Source organism: Schistocerca gregaria, chromosome 2 (genome assembly GCF_023897955.1).
Source record: "Schistocerca gregaria isolate iqSchGreg1 chromosome 2, iqSchGreg1.2, whole genome shotgun sequence".
In the NCBI taxonomy this organism is placed as follows: domain Eukaryota; kingdom Metazoa; phylum Arthropoda; class Insecta; order Orthoptera; family Acrididae; genus Schistocerca; species Schistocerca gregaria.
Genome location: NC_064921.1, coordinates 784209895 through 784228029, shown reverse-complemented (window position 1 = coordinate 784228029; position 18135 = coordinate 784209895). Strand labels below are relative to the sequence as shown.

The 18135-nt window shown below is 40.7% G+C and overlaps 1 protein-coding gene across 1 annotated transcript in view; it reads left to right on the top strand.

Annotated features, from left to right (window-relative positions):
- Positions 1 to 15438: 15438 nt before the first annotated feature.
- LOC126336474 (uncharacterized) overlaps positions 15439 to 18135 on the top strand; it is a 97960-nt gene continuing 95263 nt past the window's right edge. Inside the window, exon 1 of the mRNA XM_050000214.1 lies at positions 15439 to 15512. Within this exon, the coding sequence (XP_049856171.1) occupies positions 15458 to 15512 (55 nt within the window). The 5' untranslated portion in view covers positions 15439 to 15457. The remainder of the gene's footprint in view (positions 15513 to 18135) is intronic.

Sequence of the window (18135 nt, the reverse complement as noted above, 5' to 3'; positions counted from 1 at the left end):
ATTCAAGATAAGTCTGCAATACCAGAAAAGAATATTGTTTACTCGCAGTGTCAGAAATCTTTTTCAGAACCGAGCCTCGTTTGTGGTGTACGCAGCCCAGAAAAGTATGTCGAGAAAACAGAGAAAAGCTCTCCCCAAGGAATGAGATTACCATCATCTTTGTTTAACATTTATACGTGAATTGGCCCGTAGTTTCATCTACCTTGTTTCATTGCATTATGCAAGAGCCTACGTGGACTTAGTCTTGTCTCTTACAGCACTGTCTGAACTCCAAGTCGAAAATGGCTCCCAGAACAAACGGACAAGAACAACCTGGTGAGTATAACCAGAATATGTGAGATAGTCTGCAATAACTTTGTACAACTCTACAGTTGAATATGCATCATGTGTACGGTACAGATCTTACCATGTCAAAGCAATGGATGTGCCTATCCAAGAGACATGTCGCATCATTACAAGTTGTCCCACTAATCGTAGAAACTACACCAGTGTGAGAAACTTACGGCGGAAAATAACTTTCCCATGATGTGCCACTATCAAGTAGCATAGCTCGATGAAACTGACAAAATAAAAGTCTCATTTCTGTTCGCCTCATTGGGTATTTCTTTCATCTACACCTACATCTACATATACAACGTGGTCCATTGATAGAGACGGGGCCAAATATCTCAAGAAATAAGCGTCAAACGAAAAAAAAATACAAAGAACGAAACTTGTCTAGCTTGAAGGGGGAAACCAGATGGCGCTATGGTTGGCCAGCTAGATGGCGAGAGAAAGAGAGAGAGAGAGAGAGAGAGAGAGAGAGAGATAATAACAGCGGTCGTAATTTGTATCGCACTTCCCTGGGGCACTCATGACGTTGCCCTTGTCTATGAGCCGGCCGGAGTGGACGAGCGGTTCTAGGCGCTACCGTTTGGAACCGCGCGACCGCTACTGTCGCAGGTTAGAATCCTTCCTCGGGCATGGATGTGTGTGATGTCCTTCGGTTAGTTAGGTTCAAGTAGTTCTAAGTTCTAGGGGACTGATGACCTCATAAGTTAAGTCCCATAGTGCTCAGAGCCATTTGAACCATTTTGAACCTTGTCTAAGACAAACACGTACTGGAAAATGTGCTGGGTTCCGTTGCATCAAATCTTTGAGCCACTCACCTGCCTAGAAATCTACTCCAAATGCTCCTACATTCATTAACAGTCTGCAGTGGGGCATTACGTCAATTGCTTTTCGGAAATCTAGAAACATGGAATCTGCTTGTTGCTCATTATCTGTAATTCGCAGTATATCGTTTGAGAAAAAGGACAAGCTGAGTTTCACAGGAGGGGTGCTTTCTAAATCCGTGTCGATTTGTGGTCAAAAGCTTTACTGTCTCAAAGAAATTTATTATATTCGAATTCACACAATAATTACAGTGAAGCCACTGCGATTCGTGATTGTCCCATGGACGTTATAAAAGGCGGGGCACAGGGTGTGTGATCACCGTAGGCAGCAGTGCATGGTCTGTAACGTGTTCCCATGTTGGCCACAAGACTGGTAAGACGTTGTGGTGGGGCGTTCCAGTCCTTCAGCAGCGCGGTTGACAAAAGGTGGGTGGGCACTGGTGCACGTGGAGATGCTTCAATATGCCTCCCCAAAGCATCCCACAAGTACTCAAAAGGATTTAAGTCGGAGGAACAGGCAGGCAAGTCCATGTGCCAAATATCCTCTCGTTTTCAGAACTCCTCCATCTGCGCTGTTCGATGCTGCGCGTATTGTTATCCATAAAATTGAAGTTATGATTGAATGCACTCCTCAACTGACGCGCACGGGGAAGGAGAACAATGTCGCCTAAAGTTGACTGGTGAGTTTACCTTGTTCAAAGATTTGGTGGTCAGTACACCCATGCAACATTCTACCTCCCCACACCAGTACATCTCGACCACCGAAGCGATCATGTCTGACAGTGTTGGACGTCGATCTGTTGCAGAATTTTAGAACATGTTTTTTGCTCGCGTATCATGTCGTTTCTGGAAACCCAGAATTTACTCTGTAGAATCAACATGTATTCCGGAAACATCGATCGTGTGAGACCCAACTAACTTTATTCGTTCATGAGACCCAGAAAATATTAGATACAGGCTCCCAGGTAGATGCCATTTTCCTTGACTTCCGGAAGGCGTTCGATACAATTCCGCACTGTCGCCTGATAAACGAAGTAAGAGCCTACGGAATTTCAGACCAGCTGTGTGGCTGGATTGAAGAGCTTTTAGCAAACAAAACACAGCATGTTGTTCTCAATGGAGAGACGTCTACAGACGTTAAAGTAACCTCTGGCGTGCAACAGGGGAGTGTTATGAGACCATTGCTTTTCACAATATATATAAATGACCTAGTAGATACTGTCGGAAGTTCCATGTGGCTTTTCGCGGATGATGCTGTAGTATACAGAGAAGTTGCAGCATTAGAAAATTGCAGCGAAATGCAGGAAGATCTGCAGCTGATAGGTACTTGGTGCAGGGAGTGGCAACTGACCCTTAACATAGACAAATGTAATGTATTGCGAATACACAGAAAGAATGGTCCTTTATTGTATGAACTATTTGAAGTGGAATGATCATATAAAATTAATTGTTGGTAAGGCGGGTACCAGGTTGATATTCATTGGGAGAGTCCTTAGAAAATATAGTCCATGACAAAGGAGGGGGCTTACAAAACACTTGTTCAACCTATACTTGAGTCTTGCTAATCAGTGTGGGATCCGTACCAGGTCGGATTGACGGAGGAGGGCTATTTGGTAAGAGTGATAGCGTTACGGAGATGTTTAGCAAACTCAAGTGGCAGACTCTTCAAGATAGGCGCTCTGCATCGCGGTGTAGCTTGCTGTCCAGGTTTCGAGAGAGTGCGTTTCTGGATGAGGTATCGAATATATTGCTCCCCCTACTTATACCTCCCGAGGAGTTCACGAATGCAAAATTAGAGAGATTCGAGCGCGCCCGGAGGCTTTCCGGCAATCGTTCTTCCCGCGAACCATACGCGACTGGAACAGGAAAGGGAGGTAATGAGAGTGGCACGTAAAGTGCCCCCTGCCACACACCGTTGGGTAGCTTTCGGAGTATAAATGTAGATGTAGATCTAGATGTTATTGTGAGAGGTATGAATTTGTATGCTCCAAGGAACATACTGTAGCAGCTGCTTGTATGTATGGTCTAAGTTTCATCGAGCTATTCTATTTGGCAACGAATGTGAAAGTTACTTTCTAGCTTAAGTTTTGCGCACAAGTATATACTGCCTCGCTGGAATCGCTGCTCTTGACATTCGGCGACAAGTAGTAACGAGAAAAGAGAAGACCAAAGCGACAGCATCGAAAGCTCATCCCCTGTTTGGATATCAATTAGACGTGCACCACTGAAATTGAGGTCTGTCCTTAAAATGTCTGAGTAACTCGAAGCACCACCGCAACAAACGATACTAAGACGTGACACCCTGGATCTAGGAAGATGTATGACGTCTTCAAAAGGACTTCATCTTCCTGGAGGCTGGTAGCAGAGTATGCGTTTTCATATCGCATAGTAGGCTTGCTGACTGGCCGACAAATCACGACATTGGACAGTTCAATTAAAGACTGCATGCGCCTCAAAGTGTTTGTGCTACCTGCAGTGAGGTGTCTTATGTTATCTGCTAAAATATTCTATATGGCACCCCGTCATTAAGAGTGGAAAATGGTGTACCCTTTGTGCCACATACTGGCGAGTACTCAGTCACACTTCAACCGTCACCAAATCAGGCCTGTTGTAATATCCAATAGCTCTCTGTACCATGAATCCAGGATTTGTAGAGATGCAGGTGTGCATCTCGAGAATGGCTGCTTCTTGTGACCTTTCACCAGGCTGCCTACGCACACGTTGGAGTCGTTCTGATGGCCACACACAGAAGCGAAGCTTATCACTGAATGGCACACAGTGTTCACAGCTGAGTGTGCCACTACACCAACGCAAGTCTCTGTCGACTCTGCTATGGTGTCAGCCATAAACGAAGCATAGCAAGTCGGTATTTCGAGCCACGTTCCTGTCATATGTTCCTGACGGTTTCCAGAGACAATCTGCGTGTGTCATACACAAAGTTGTCAGAGCGCGTTCATCAGTCCTACAACTTTCTCATGGTGCACGTTTTCTGGAACGATCTGTGCTACTGTCCTCGCCACATTGTTTTGATCAGTGCATCTTGTCATCACTCGCTCTGCAGTTACTGGCCCACAGCCAACTGTTCGCAAGATCTCTCGGGTTGATGCTCCCATGACTGTCATGCCAATGATTCGATATTTCTGAAACTCGGAAACATGAGTGTAGGCTGCACATCCTTTGGGCTTGCTGCATTGCGATCTCGAGACATTAAAAAGTCACCATGTGCACACAGCATTCATCATTTGGAGTTATGTCTTTTTACTGTGCATACATACGATATTTAAATAAAAACGCTGGAGTATCGGTTTTGTAGTGTTCGGTCGAGATGTTTATGACTTAACACTTATTTCCATCAGTATAAAAACAATGGGGATTAGGGCGAATGGGACTGCATATTTAGTACATCCATATAAAACTGATGGCAACTACACTGACGGAAAAAAGTTGCAACACCAAAAAAGAATTATTTAAAGTAATGAAATTTTGAAAATACATTTGTCTAGGTGACCTATTTAAGCGATTAAAAAAGTCACAGTTAATGTAAGCGAGACGTAAGCCATTCCAAATATGAACTGCTGGTACATTAATAACTGGCGAAAACACCAGAATGCTGAATGCAAGCAAGCATGCGTGCATTCATTGGTTTGTACTGGTGCCAGATGTCAGTTTTTGGGATGGAATGCCATGTCTGTTGTACTCTGTTGGTCAATACATGGTAAGTTAATGCTGGAGGAGGAGGAGGATATTGGTGTTTAACGTCCCGTCGACATCGAGGACATTAGAGACGGAGCACAAGCTCGGATTAGGGAAGGATGGGGAAGGAAGTCGGCCGTGCCCTTTCAAAGAAACCATCCCGCATTTTCCTGGAGTGATCTAGGGAAATCACAGAAAACCTAAATCAGGATGGCCGGACGCGGGATTGAACCGTCGTCCTCCCGAATGCGAGTCCAGTGTGTTAACCACTGCGCCACCTCGCTTGGTTAGTTAATGCTGTTTGTGGATGATACGGAGTTGTCGTCCGATGATGTCCCATATGAGCTCGATTGGAGACAGATCTGGTGATCGAGCAGGCCAAGGCAAAATGTCGACACTCTCAAGAGCATGTTTGTTTGCAACAGTGGTTCGTGGGCGAGCGTTATCCTGTTGCAAAATATGCTGTGGCATTATGTTCTCATGAATAGCTGCACAACACGTCGAATGACCAATTGAGGTACGATTTTCCAGTCTTCATGCTGGGGATAACCGCAAGAGTGCTCCTGCTGTTACACGAAATTGTGTCCCTGACCATAGCTCCAGGTGCAGGTCCTGTGTGTCTAGTACGCAGACAGGTTAGTTGCAGGCCCTCTTCTTGCCTCCATCTAATCAAGACACTGCCATCACTGGCACCGTGGCAGGACCAGTTCTCACCAGAAAACACAACAGAACACCTAGCCCTGCAATGAGCACTCGTTGACTCCACTTAACTTACAAATTTCAGAGGTTTCGCGTCAGTGGAATGCACGCTACAGGACATCCGGCTCGAAGGTGATCTTGAAGTAACCGATTTGTAACCTACGTTGTGTCACTCTGGTGGCAACAGCTGCTGAAACTGCTGCTGCAGATGCAGTACGATGAACCACAGCCATATGCCAAATATGATGGTCTTCCCTATTGGTAATGCCACGTGTTCAATCTGAGTCCATTCTTCTTGCGACCGTACCTTCTCTTGACCACCGCTGTCAGCAATCATGTACAGTGACTATCTTCTTGCCAAGTCTTTCTGAAAATATCACAGAAGTCCACCTTCCCATAGTCCTATTACACCACCTCGTTCAAAGTCAGGGATATGTTTATAATGGCGTCTTTGTCGCCTAGAGACATTCTTGACTAATATTAACTCACCGCGCCCAGTCTCAAAAGTAAATAACTCTCACGACCGTGACAGCGTGAATTTAAAGGAAACCTGACTTGCATCCTCACAGTGGCACTACTACATTGCAGAGTGACCATGTAGATGTAGTAGTGCCACATCTACATGGTCACTCTGCAATTCACACTTAAGTGCCTGGCAGAGGGTTCATCGAACCATTTTCATACTACTTCTCTACTATTCCACTCGTGGATGGCGCGTGGGAAAAAGGAACACCTAAATCTTTCCGTTCGAGCTCTGATTTCTGTTACTTCATTATGATGATCATTTCTCCTTTCGTAGGTGGGTGTCAACTAATATTTTCGCATGCGGAAGAGAAAGTTGGTGATTGAAATTTTGTAAATAGATCTCGCCGCAAAGAAAACCGCCTTTGTTTCAGTGACTGTCACCCCAATTCGCGTATCATATCAGTGACACTCTCACCCCCCTCGCGGTTCTAGGCGCTCAGTCCGGAACCGCGGGACTGCTACGGTCGGAGGTTCGAATCCTGTCTCGGGCATGGATGTGTGTGATGTCCTTAGGTTAGTTAGGTTTAATTGGTTCTGAGTTCTAGGGGATTGATGACCACAGATGTTAAATCACATAGTGCTCAGAGCCATTTGAACACTCTCACCCCAATGCGCGATAACACGAAACGAGCTGCCCTTCTTTGCACCTTTTCGATGTCCTCCATCAATCCTACTTGATAAGGTAGGACTAGCGTCATATTTATGCGCCTGACGCGACATTTGAATAGACGTCGTCTTTCAAATGTACGAACACGTCTACCAACTTTTATGTCGCGCGTCTCTTTCTTGGTGTTGTGATTTTTTTTTTTTTTTTTTCATCAGTGTATTACCGTTGATAGGTATAGGTCTGAGTGTTGACGCTGCTCGTGCAGGCTGCATATGCAGACGACTGCGCCTAACGCGCTCTAACATCTAACAAGCCGGCCCGTGCACAACGAGGTAAGTGGGTGCCGTTATCGCATCTGTGCCCATCCCGCCGCAAAGCGGTCGCTTCCTGTCCGCCGACGCCTTCGCGCCGCTATCTCTGGCGCTGACTCTTATGGCGACATCAGCGCCCCTACAGTCGACCAGAGGAGCTCCGTGGTTCGGCTCGAGTATCAATTGTTTCGAGTGTGGCTGTTTTGCGACACAGTAGTCAGCGTAGCATCTTACTGTAGAAACACACATCAGAACATGTATCAGACATGCACATAGCATAGTGTCAAAGATACCGATATGAACTTCTGTCAGTAACTCAGGGGGTATTTATGATAGGCTTAATTACTGTATAGTAATAACCATCTATAAAACTGGTGATTAGTAAACCACCTCCAATTACAGACCTATTTCACTCCTTCCAAACTTTTCCATAGTTTTCGAGAAAGCGGAAAGCATAATCTACGACGCAGGAACGATAACATGCTAGAAGGGTTCCCCAGGAAGCGCCAAAACAACACAGGGGCACACAGGGAACATAACATATAGGATCCCACATGGATCGCTAGTGGTTTTGATCTTATTCTTAACGAACCTACATTACTTCCAATGGCTTTCAAAGACCATTCTAAAACCGTAATTCGAGCTGATGACAGAAACATCCAAACCCAGGGTCTAAACAAAACCTTGCCGCACAGCTCAGCTGATAGCTAAGCAATCCTTCTTTAAGCTGCCCATATGTTCCTAAACCTTCTACGTCACTTCATATTTTGTTAACTGAAAAATAATTAAAACCTTTGCATAGATAACTGAATAGTTATATTCACCCTGAAATCAGGGTTTTTACACAGAAAGCTTGTAAGGAAAAGCACTGATAAGAAAAGCAAATCGTTTGGAAGAGAATTTAACCCTTCGGCAAATCACCTGAAACCATTTGGAACAATTAGCAGAAAGCATAATCTACGACGCAGGAACGATAACCTGCTAGAAGGGTTCCCCAGGAAGCGCCAGAACAACACAGGGGCACAGTGGCCTCGAATGTTGAGAAGGGTGGACATAAGAATGAATGGCGGCAAAATATGGAAGTGCTGCAGAAATATTGACATTAATAACCATTTTTAAACAGAGCACTGAGGGCATGAGCTCCGCCTGACTACGGAATTAGAAGCATATCGAACAAATCTTGCTTTAGCAAAGTGTTGAACGCAGTGAAACAATGAGGTGCAAATAATCGTAATCGTGTATGATAACAGTTAGTGGCGTAAAACATTTGGATATAATAAGTGAGAACTGAAAAGGAATAGTTGTATGTCTATTACTTAAGTTAATAATTTACCTATGAATCATCACCAAGAAATGATTGATGCTTAAAGTGGAGCCCACCGTCATCTCAAAGTTGACACAGGAAAGATTCAGTATATGCATGTGCAGCAGAATACTTCTTCGATGTAAAGATACATCAGAACAAGGCGATAAGGAATTTTAATGATTAAGATCAAAGATTGCGTTTCGCACATCCTGTCACTAACGTTCTTGCAGTCAGATGTCATTATATGACCGACCAGATATAAAAACCTGTTGCACAAATAAACTTTTGAAAGCAAACACTTAAAAGCCCAAAACCAGTAAGGACATAATAATAGACTTATACTTTGGTTCCAATGTCAGGATTTTAAAAGACAGAAACAATATAAAGTGTTGTCACCAGTGATGGCTCATGCAAAATTTCAGCATTACACTACAGTGTGGTAGCCTATACCCTTTTGAAGTGCAATGATAGTAATCGTCAATAAATTGAATTTACTAATGTTACATATATTCGTTTAACATTGTGGCGAATAAAAAATCAAGAAAAAACAAGTTAATAAAATCATGGTAGTAGCGGGAAACGAGCCGGAGCAAACGAATTCGCCACTTGCAAACAGGCAGCTGTATCCCTTCTCTGAGTTGATCGTGGTGAAACTACCATCATTTCAGCGCACGACACTGCTTTCTAGTTATCGCAGAGAGTGTACTACAAAGCATGTTTTCGACCATTTTATTTGCATACCAGCACGCATTCGAGATTTCTGGCTCGCATTCCAAGATAAATGGCATTATTTTAGTGTGTTATTTACAGTGCCCTGTAGCACATTAGCACATGATAAGCAACACTCCTGGTTATCACGAAAACTGCACATTATACTACAAAAAGTTCTCAGCAAAGAACTTAAGTCCTAATCTCAGACAGACTTATATTATATGATTTTCAGATAATGAAAAACAACCTTGCTTCACCAGAAGTAAACATTAAGGGTCTTAAACAAAACACTATGAACTCCCAATTTTGTAAGACTTCTTGGAGGTCCAGCTCGTTAAGAAAATAGAGTCAACACACAGATACATTAATCAAGAAACTGAGTTCAATATCTTTTCCTCTTAGAAGTATCTCTTGCTGTGCTAATCTACAGTGGCTTATTTTGAATATTCTGAGTTCCTACTGTCTTATGGCATTACCTTCTGGAGCAATAAACCTAAATTAACAAATTATTTATTTGGCAAACGTGACATTCATTACTCCATATTAATGTTGTCTTTAGCACAAAAATGGGTCCACAATGTTACAACTAAAATTTTTTATCACTTACCCACTGATATAAAATGCCTGAAAGACAGCAAAGTAAGATTTGAAAACAAACTGAAATAGATTCATCTTGAGAACTCCTTCTATTCTGTAAAAGAATTTCTGTCGTTACAACTCAGATCTGTATTTTTTTTTAAATCTTATAAATTTTTCAACATGTAGCTATGTTTAAAAATTAATTTGCAAATGTAAAATGCTCCACATCATGATTTATCATGCAAAATGATCCATAGAACAGGAAACTAATTAAGTAAGTCCTTTTTAATGCAATGACTCTTAACAAAATATCATCAGGAATTGATGGTATACCAATTATGTCATAAAGCAATACATTACCAACATTTCAGTTCATCTTGCAATTGTAGTCAATTCAACTTTCCTGAAAGGAATATTTCCTGACTGTCGCTTTATTAAGAAAGGAGACAAATGTAATATAGGAAACTATAGACCAGTCACCTACTTATCTGGTTTTAGTAAAATCATAAAAAGTAATATAACTGGTTAATTAAATTTTAGTCAGTAACAAAATCCTCACTGATACTCAACACGGAATTAGGAAAAATATATCAACAACCAGACCCATCTACGATTTTATACCAAATGAATTAGGAATAGTGGACAAAAACAAAACGCCAATGAGAATTTTCTGGACTTAAGTAAGGCTTTTAGCATTGTGGAGAACAGTACACTGTTGGAAAAGCCCCAGGTATAAGGCATGAGAGGCATGGTACTAAAATAGTTCCACATCATATTTGACAAACAGGAAATAGAAAATACAAAGATATGTGATCCAGAGGAAAATAGTGGGACATGTTTTTCAGATGCAGAAGTGCTGTAGAAAAGTCTCTCAAGGCTCCATTATTGGGCCAGTTCTCTTTCACACACATATATAAATGTTCTAAACCTTAATATTGAGTCAGACACAAATTCGTTTTTTGCAGATGACATAAGCATCTTTACTGCAAGAAATACCTCAAATAAACTACAAGCAGTTATAAATAAAACTACAATGCACCTAACTGGATGGTTTGAGGGGAATAAGGTTCTGAAGCATACACAAGAGCAAGATTCCTAAATTTCTGTTCAACAGGCACATCAGTGTGACAATAATCTCCAACAAAATTACATTTTCTTTGGAAACGAAGATTTTAGGCATTTAGCTTCAAAAATACTTCAAATGGCATACATATATAAGTAATACGAATCAGATGCCATATAAAATTTGTAATAGTGTACTTCTACTCTCTGTTAATACAAGTTTTCACCCTGTCTGAATTGCCTACTTTGCACAATTCCAGAACATCCAATGGCTGTAACAGCAATGTAACATGCTCGACAAACAGATTCTTATAAAGCTGTCTTTCAAAAGTCATCAATTCTCCCACTTCCCAGTATGTATACACTACAACTTTATAATTAAGTTACAAAGGATTTAAAAAGACAGAAATTTATTACTCCTGTGCATGATACAAGGCAAAAGGAAAAGCTGAATCTCCAGTCACTTAGGATTTCAGCTTTTGAAGCTTACACTGCAAAACAGTGCAATACAAATGTACGTTAGCCTTTTACATATGGTAAAAATGGTTTCATCATTCTCAGTTTTTTGTAAAATCTTAAGGGCATTATTATTAAATCATTGTTTCCAATCAGCAGCACAGTTTTTAGAACATCTGTTTTCAAGGAGCTCCTTGTGGGGTGGGGGACTGGCTATGTACGTAAAAAAGAGTGTTCCATTTGAGTCCATAGTAGTATCACAGCACTGCACTGAACAGATGTTTGAATGTTGTGCAGGGGCAGTTGAATTTAGTGAAACTAAACTTCTAATTGTTGTTGTTTATAGGTCCCCTAACTCTGACTTCATAGAATTTCTGCTCAAGCTAGAGAGGGTTCATGATTCACTTTGTAGGAAGTAACAGAAACTAGTTATATGTGGTGACTTCAACATAAATTTTGTATATGATGGTGCAAGAAAAAGAATGTTGGTAGATTTCATTAATCATATGATCTAATCCAACTAGGCTACAGGAAAGCAGCAGCACAGCCATTGACAATATTTTTATTCATTCTTCATTGCTAGATGGGCATTCTGTTAGTAAAAGTGTCAATGGCCTTTCAGACCATGATACACAAATTTTAACATTAGAAGGCTTTAGTAGTCAAACTAATGTCACATTTAATTACAAACTATGTAGGAAAGTTAATCCAGCAGTAATAGAGAGTTTCTTTAAACCCTGTCAAGGAACAAGAGTGTCAGGATGTTTATAGTGCCGATAACATAGATGATAAATATAATGCTTTCCTTAAGACATTTCTCAAGCTCTTTTAGAGTTGCTTTCCATTAGAACTTTCTAAATGGGCCACTACCAACAATAGGCACCCCGGGTGCCTGACTAGTGGGATAAGGATATAATGTAGATCAAAGTGGTAATTATATCAAAGTTACTGAAATTGTAAAACTGTGTATGTAAGGATAATTGATCATCTAATATCACATAACTTGCTATCAAATGTACAGTTCGGCTTTAGAAGTCGTTTAACAGCTAAAAATGCTACATTCTCTTTTCTCCTTGAGGTACTGGATGGGCTAAACAAAAGGTTTCGAATGCTGGGCATATTTTTTGATTTAACTAAGACATTTGATTGTGTCAATCATGAAATATTGCTCCAGAAGTTGGACCATTACGGAATATGGGGAGTAGCTCACAACTGGGTCACCTATTACTTTAGCAGCAGACAGTAAAAGGTCATTATTCACAATGTCGAGAATGGCTGTGATGTGGGTCTGAGTCAAGTCAAGTGGAGGGTGTCCCAGGGATCAGTGTCAGGGCCACTCCTGTTCCTTATTTATATAAACGATATTCCCTCTAGTATTACGGCTAACTTTAAAATATTTCTGTTTGCTAATGGCACTAGCTTGGTAGTAAAAGATGTTGTGTGCAACATTCGCTCGGTTTCAAATAGTGTAGTTCATGGCTTAAGTTCATGGCTTGCAGAAAATAAAGTAACGCTAAATCACAGTTACACTTCGTTTTTATAGTTTCTAAAACGCAATTCAACAAAATCTGAAGTTTTAATTTCACAGAATGGACATACGATTAGTGAAACTGAACAGTTCAAATTTCTAGGTGTTCAGATAGATAGTAAACTGTTCTTGGAAAGCCCATGTTCAGGATCTTGTTCAAAAACTTCATACTGTCATTTTTACTATTAGCACGGTATCTGAGGTGATTGATCGTTCGACACGAAAATTAGTCTACATCGCTTATTTTCATTCGCTTATGTCGTATGGTATTATATTTTGGGGTAACTCTTCCTATTCTAAAAGAATATTTTTGGCTCAGAAAAGGGATGTTCGGACAATAAGTGGTATAAGTTCACGAACCACTTGTCGACCCCTGTTCACGAGTCAGGATATTTTGACACTGGCCTCTCAATACATAGATTCCTTACTGTCATTTCTTGTTAACAATATTTGCTTATTCCCAGCATCCACCTCACACACACTCAGTTAATACTCGACAGAAACCAAAACTGCATTTGGATCGGACTTCCGTAAGTCTTGTGCAGAAGGTGTGCAGTATACTGCTGCATCCATTTTCAATAAACTACCACTCGGATTCAAAAATCTTAGCAATAATCCACGCGCTTTCAAATCGAAACTGAAGAGTTTCCTCATGGGTCACTCCTGTCGAGGATTTCCTTTAGAAATCAAGGTGATTTTTGTTTTATTGTTGTTTGCGTTTACTTAAACTTGTGGACTGACTTTTTTCAGGTTCATAAACATTTATTTTTATCTGTTTTTTACTTTTATGTTGTAATTTCATGTACTGAGCGCGTTTCATGACCTTGGAGATTTGCTCCTCAATTTGCTCCTACGGAACTTGGCGTGTAAATAAAATAAAACAAACAAGAGACCTGAAACAAGTCACTGCTGTTTCTGCAAGTACTACATGCTCTTTTCTTGATAAATACGAAATTCACTTATTTTTGGAAATATTACTGATTCTGTAGATTTTGTAAAACTGTGTCTATGATGAAAGAATAGAAAAATTGGAAAGCCCTAACGCTTTGGAAACTACTTTATACTAATTCCTGTTCCACATGTTTACATGATATGAACGTTGCATTTATCTAATAACACACAATCCCAAATCACAATCTCATGTGCAAAATTAGTGATACTCATCATTATAATGCAATATGTAAAACGAGTGTCCGTTTCAGATTGATGAAAATCGTGTTTTGTTGTGACAGAACATTGCGTCCTTGGTAAAATAAAATGCTGTATAGAGGTATAGAGGGGCGTGCGATGAGGACACCGCTTTCCCAGCCGTTATCAGTTTTCGTGACGTGAAGTCGCTGCTGCTCTCCTCAGTTGGCTTTATAAGCCCGACTATACCCCGTTCCAGTCCTCCCAGCAAGGGAAAAACCCTGGCAGTACCAGGAATCGAACCGAGGTCTTCCACATGGCACTCAGCCATGCTGACCACTCAGCTATGGAGGCGAGCATTTATTAGTAACAGAAACGGTAAATAATTATTTCTGCTACGGATGCAAGTCGAAAAATCGTAACACAAAAAGAAGGAAAAGTTGTTCTCAAATGACATCGTATTAATAAGGAGCGCTATATGTGTTGTAAAATATCGGGAGACAACACAACTAGTTGATATCGTGTAGCTAATTTATGTGACCGTATTTATGACGGAACAACTTTTAGACAAACCTGATAATTTAAAAGTGTGCTGCCAGTCAATCCCTTGAATGTGTGAACATTCACCCCATTGTATGATAGGCCTACTGCTCTCCAAACCATTGTGCTTATTTTAACATAGTCACAATAGAAACCTACAGCACTAGTACCTACAACGTGGGGAATGAGTATGTGCGCTTAATACATTAGATCATCATGGATGTTGTTGTTGTGGTCTTCAGTCCTGAGACTGGTTTGATGCAGCTCTCCATGCTACTCTATCCTGTGCAAGCTTCTTCATCTCCCAGTACTTACTGCAACCTACATCCTTCTGAATCTGCTCAATGTATTCATCTCTTGGTCTCCCTCTACGATATTACCCTCCACGCTGCCCTCCAATGCTATATTTATGATCCCTTCATCAAGGAGGAACAAAGATTAAACTTACTGTACCAGAAAGTAAAATAGATTAATTTCGGTTCTGAAAATATTTTAATTTGCCATAAATCTCTAATTTGCTACAAGTCACAGCTCCAAATCGATGTTTTCCTCTTCACAGTACTAGGAAGTCAATTTGCAATGCCGTCACATCAGTCTTTTTCTTCTAAACGGAAACTCGATAATGCCGTGATATCCAACACAGTACCAAAAAAACTAGCGATAGTCGGTCTTTCTTTTCCTGCAAGAAAGAAAATGACTTCTGAGCTACGGCATTTATGACAAAGAACCGAAACGCACTTGCGTTTATCTCAACAAAGCTTTAAGCCAAGTACATTTCGGATAATAAATGCAAATTATTTGTATGGCTATGACAGTCCTGCACAAAATCGATGGCAGTTTTGACCGAGATCTGTTGGCGCCAGCGATGTAATGACATTCAAAATGTACACAGCGCTTACTGGAAAACCACACCGGACATAATGCTAAGATTTAGGGTCTGTTTGTTATCTTCTGGACGTCTGGCAAACCTACCCCTGGCCCATTCGCGACTTCAAAATGAAGGAAATAATATGTGAACGTCTCAGTAATTTGTACAATTCGGACAGAGTCGCCGACACAGCGTGACGAAACCGTTCCGCTCTGAAGGGCCGAGTTGAGAGTCATATAAGGCGACGAGCCGAAAATTAGCGCTCAGTTGTCGCGGGCGACACGCTAGAGATGCATACGAGGCACGCTGTGGCCGTCTTCCTGCTGGCTGCTACTGAACTATCAGGTAAGTCAAGCTGTAGAGCAGAAAACTACGCTTATTTCGGTCAGTTCAGTTCTTCCGAATACAGTCCAGCTTATTGCGTTGTGACATCATCCATCGCAACACGCCAATTTCTTGGACAACGGCTATTTACAACTATGAACCCTACTGAAGCGTACAGTCGTCCCAAAACATATCATGCATATTGTTTTCCTTTATTTCTCAACCAACCGCAAGGCGATGATAATAATAATAATACTGTCGTTAAGCCATTACAACAATAGACGTTTAACACATAGTACGTTAGTTTCATTGATAAAAACGAATGTACGATGGCTTACCTACTGAAATTACACTACTATATTACAGATAATTAATCATCTCCTGCCTTGTGCTTCCTTTTAAATACAGAAACAATTTCGCTGCGTAACTTCAATTACTGCGTGACTTTAAAGATCCGGCCAGTATTCTGTGTTTCCTCGGAAAAAAGTAAGCTGCGAGTCCTCGATTCGACATGTGATATCGATTCCGTCGAATACTAATTCGCTTCACGATCTCGTAAACAACATAACGAGTTCGTGCTTCCTTAATTGCATGGACTCGTAGAAAAAAATAGAGTTAGAAATCGTAAAATCTCTGACAATAACAAAAACTACTTTTCTTAGACTGTCTTTAATGGATTTTTATAATTTCACAATTATAAGAAGTTTCAAGAACTAATATGCACTAAATAGTACGCATTAAAAAGACCACGACGTCGATTTCAGTTTAAAATATGAAACATTGATGTTTACATCTAACCTCCTGCCAGTATTGCCAAATATTTCCTCAGAATAAAAAAGCACTGTCCCTGCACGAATAATTTTTTCTTTTTTTTTTCATGATCTGATTTCTGATTACTTGTCTAGGGGTCTGCGTATAATATTTCTAAAACTCCCAAATTTTTCTTAATATGATTCGGAAACCCTTTTCTTAGGTTTTCTAACCGTACTTTGTAGTGCAATTGTATTTGACGAACTTCCATTCATTGCATTAGGTCGAATAATAAGTGATTTAACAATGGCAATAAAGGATCTGCCGTCAAAGAGTGCCTTTCTGCGAATGGAAAATGGGCCCCACTAAATGCAGTTTGATACTTCTGTGCTGTTGTTTCGCTGCCGCGGATAAGCTGCCTTCTTGTGTCACGTGTACCTTCCTTTAGCATCAAAACAGCGCTTTATTAATTCAGGCGTCGTGTTCCGTTAGCTCGACCGCACGCTTCTGTTACTCAGCAGAGTGATCTTCACAGCTAATATTTAATCGATGATTCCAGTAAAACGAAAGAGTTGTAATATTAAGATATACAGGAAAATTACACACTGTTTATTTACGTAGAACATACGGTGCAATCTGTGCTGTCAGTGGACCATCATCCTCATTATGTAGCTTTTCAGGGGAAAATTAAACGCCAACAGTTTTCATTTGAAAATAATAATGGTGATTAGGATTACGTGCGCTTGATTTTGCCGTTAACTTCAAAGCACTGGAAATAATAGTTCATTTAAGTAATTTTTTTTAGGTTTTACTTCTACATCTACATCCATACTCCGTAAACCACTGTCAAGTGCATAGCAGAGGGTACTTCCCATTGTCCCACATATTATGATTTCTATCATTGCATTTGATTATGGGGTTAGTACAGTGTGTTCTTCAAATCTCTTTACATCTTGGTCAAAAGAGTATCTTGTGCATTGGAGTGTTCAAAAGTAAAAGCTATGTCTCGAGCGAAATAGTGTTTGTACCATCGTGATTTACAAAGAGACCTGTACGTCTCCATGTCGTCCTCAACGTTTTGCAGATCGTCTCAGCATCGAAAAGCTCTACAGTTTCGGGCAATTCATCGCTAGTATTCTAGCTACATTGACCCACATGGCACTAATTATTCCACGTATGTCATCTATATCTATACTCAGCAAATCATCCTGAGATGCATGGCAGACCCCCAATTGTACCAGTTATTAGGGTCTCTTCCTGCTCCATTCACTTATGGTGCACAGGAAGAATGATTGAATGCGTCTGTGAGTGCAGTAACTATTCTAATCTTATCTTCACGATTCACAACTTCGAGGGTTGTAGTATACTCCTAGAGTAATCTTTTATAGCCGGCTCTTGAAACTCTCGCTTAATAGATTTTCTCCGTATACTTCACGTCTATCTTCAAGCCTCTTCCAGTTCAGTGCCTTCAGTTCTATGTGACACTTTCCTAACGATTAAACAAACCTGTGACCATTAGTGCTGTCCTCTGTATATTTTCAGTATCTCCTGTTAAGCCTGTCTGGTAAAGGTCCCACATACTTGAACTATATTCTAGAACCGGTCGCACGAGCGATTTGTAAGCAGTCCCGTTTGTAGAGTGATTACACTTCGCCAGAATTCTACCAAATAACAGAAATCTAACACCTGCTTTACTCACAACTCACCTGTGATCGTTCCACTTCATATTCCTAGAAAGTGTTACACCCAGGTATTTGTATGAGTTGACTGACTTAAACAGTGATTCATTCGTAGTGTAGTCATAGGAAACTGCGGTTTTTTTTTTTTTCATTTTCAGTAATGCAAAATTTTACATTTATGAACATTCACAGCAAGTTGCCAATCTCTGCATCAC